This window comes from Gavialis gangeticus, unplaced genomic scaffold (assembly GCF_001723915.1).
Source record: "Gavialis gangeticus isolate Ggan-Ray unplaced genomic scaffold, GavGan_comp1, whole genome shotgun sequence".
Lineage (NCBI taxonomy): Eukaryota > Metazoa > Chordata > Crocodylia > Gavialidae > Gavialis > Gavialis gangeticus.
This window is the reverse complement of record NW_017729009.1, coordinates 4,398,310-4,400,663: the sequence shown is the minus strand read 5'-3', so window position 1 is coordinate 4,400,663 and position 2,354 is coordinate 4,398,310. Positions and strand designations below refer to the sequence as shown.

General features: G+C 39.6%; 1 protein-coding gene across 1 annotated transcript in view; it reads left to right on the top strand.

Annotated features, from left to right (window-relative positions):
• STK4 (serine/threonine kinase 4) overlaps positions 1 to 2,354 on the top strand; it is an 88,012-nt gene that overhangs the window by 11,227 nt on the left and 74,431 nt on the right. The window contains exons 6-7 of the mRNA XM_019509819.1: positions 365 to 532; positions 1,049 to 1,186. Coding sequence (XP_019365364.1) covers positions 365 to 532; positions 1,049 to 1,186 — 306 coding nt within the window. The remainder of the gene's footprint in view (positions 1 to 364; positions 533 to 1,048; positions 1,187 to 2,354) is intronic.

The window sequence follows — 2,354 nt, the reverse complement described above, 5'->3', positions numbered from 1 at the left end:
TTTTTTTTTTTTTTTTTTTTTTTCAAGAAATTGCATTCAATCGTCTCTTCGTGGAAGAGCTACATATATTGCCCTTGATCTAGTAGTGGGCTCTAAAGCAGGCACAGGTCTGGTACCCTTTTTTTTTTTCCTGTCTCCAGAACTGCTGTACCTAAATTTATTTGCAGTAGCACCTGCCCCATTCTTCTGGGTCCGTTACATATTCTGCTGGTGCATTACAGTTCAAAGGTGCAATATCCCATATTCTAGTCTTCCTGAGTCTTACTGTGGTGTATGATCTTTAAGGGCAACATTAAGGAAGTGTGGTACTTAGAAAAAGAACAAAACATTGTATTGAATTTTCTTTCCCGTGTTTTTATTTTAGGATACCATGGCAAAACGGAACACAGTTATAGGAACTCCGTTTTGGATGGCTCCTGAAGTGATCCAGGAAATTGGGTATAACTGTGTAGCAGACATCTGGTCTCTGGGGATCACGGCAATAGAAATGGCTGAAGGAAAACCACCATATGCTGATATTCATCCAATGAGGGTGAGGACCAAGGACTCAAATATTGCAGGAAATGCATAGTTTTCAATTCACAATTAGTTGAATAGCACTCTAACGAGATGCCAACTATCTTTTAACATGGGAGTAAGTTCTCATCAAGTAAAATGAGAATATTTCTCATGAGAAGGAAAATCGTCAGATAAATGTAGAATTATATAGTTTGCTTAGAACATACGTGTGTTTGGATCAACCCCCATGCCCCAATTGTCAACATGCAATTCTATTTTTCAAGTAGTATCTCTGCCATAGGTAAAAACTCCCACTGAAAACAGCTCTACAGTGGAGCGAATGAATTTCTCATTACTTTGATCTGTTTGCTAGGGGAATATATATAGTTGGCATAAACAATTGAAGTGACAGGCAACTTTGAACTGCTATAGTTATCTCAGAGTTGGGATATGAACACTTTTGTAAATGTGTTTACTTCAGGCAATGTGCATGGTTGTTCTGTGTGTGATCTTGACTGTCTAGAAATTAAGCAGTCTTTATTGTTATCAGGCAATTTTCATGATTCCTACAAATCCTCCTCCAACATTCCGGAAGCCAGAACTGTGGTCAGACAATTTCACCGACTTTGTAAAACAGTGTCTTGTGAAGAGTCCTGAGCAAAGAGCCACTGCCACGCAGCTTCTTCAGGTCTGGTCTTGGGTGCCTGGGTTGAGCCTACAGGGGCATGAAACCTAGAGAGTTGAATGACTTGTAGTGTATGCACAGTGATTGGGTGCATTTTGCAATAATAATTTCTCTTTTTGTTTTCTGTCTGTTGTAATGTCGTGACTAAAAACCTCACACTCAGTTTCAGCCTTCGAAGTCTTCCCTACAAACTGGATCTACTTCTGCTTCCTGTTCCTTTATGTATACATATAAAATTTAAATATTGCATCTTTGTGCCTTCAGGCTTTTTGTCTGATTCGCAAGATTTCCAAGAAGAGATCCTGTTGCTTAACTGCATGACATTATATAGTGCACCTTTAACTGACCTTATGCTTTAAAAAAGAGCCATTTCTCTGCTGCTACTTTGTCACAAACAGCTCCTCTCCATTTTCTGGCTCTTCCAGTTTACCTTTGTTCTTCATGCGACAGAGGCTCCTGCTTAGAGATAAAAGCAAAGCTGGCTAATCTTTAAAGCACTCGTTAGATATTATCAAAGAGAAAAGGGATATATGTTTGAATCAAGAGGATATTCTTTGCACTGTACTGTCTTGGGCTACAGCTTCTCCCACTACAAACAAAACAGTACCCCTGTCTTTCCATGACACTAATGTCTCCATTGATGTACCCTTTCTGAGAAGGCTTCATTATGGTTTATCAGTTGGCCCTTAGAATGTGAAAAGAAGGCAGCAATTTAGGCAGTTTTGCAACCTGTTGGGAAGTGTAGCCATGCTGTAGTCCCGGGATACAATTTTAGACAGCCAGAGGGGTCATGTGTAGAAGTGAGTTATGTTCAAAGCAGTTCAGAAGAAGAGTCTGAATGCAGGGTACTGCAGAATTTGTCTTTTTGTAGCAGAACTTAGGGATTCTCTTTCTCCATTGCTAAAAAGATGCATTAAACTTGTGCTTTTGCTGAGCTGTTTGCACAAGCATTAACGTGTGCAACGGGAATGGGGATAGCTCGGTAACGGTAGTGTTTGGGGTTTTTTACTGTTGTTATCACGGTTCAAATTTACTGCTTAAAACATATCATGTACATCCTTTTTTTTAGCATCCGTTTGTTAAAAGTGCCAAAGGGGTGTCAATTTTGCGGGATTTAATTAATGAAGCAATGGATGTTAAGTTGAAACGCCAAGAAGCACAACAGCGGGAA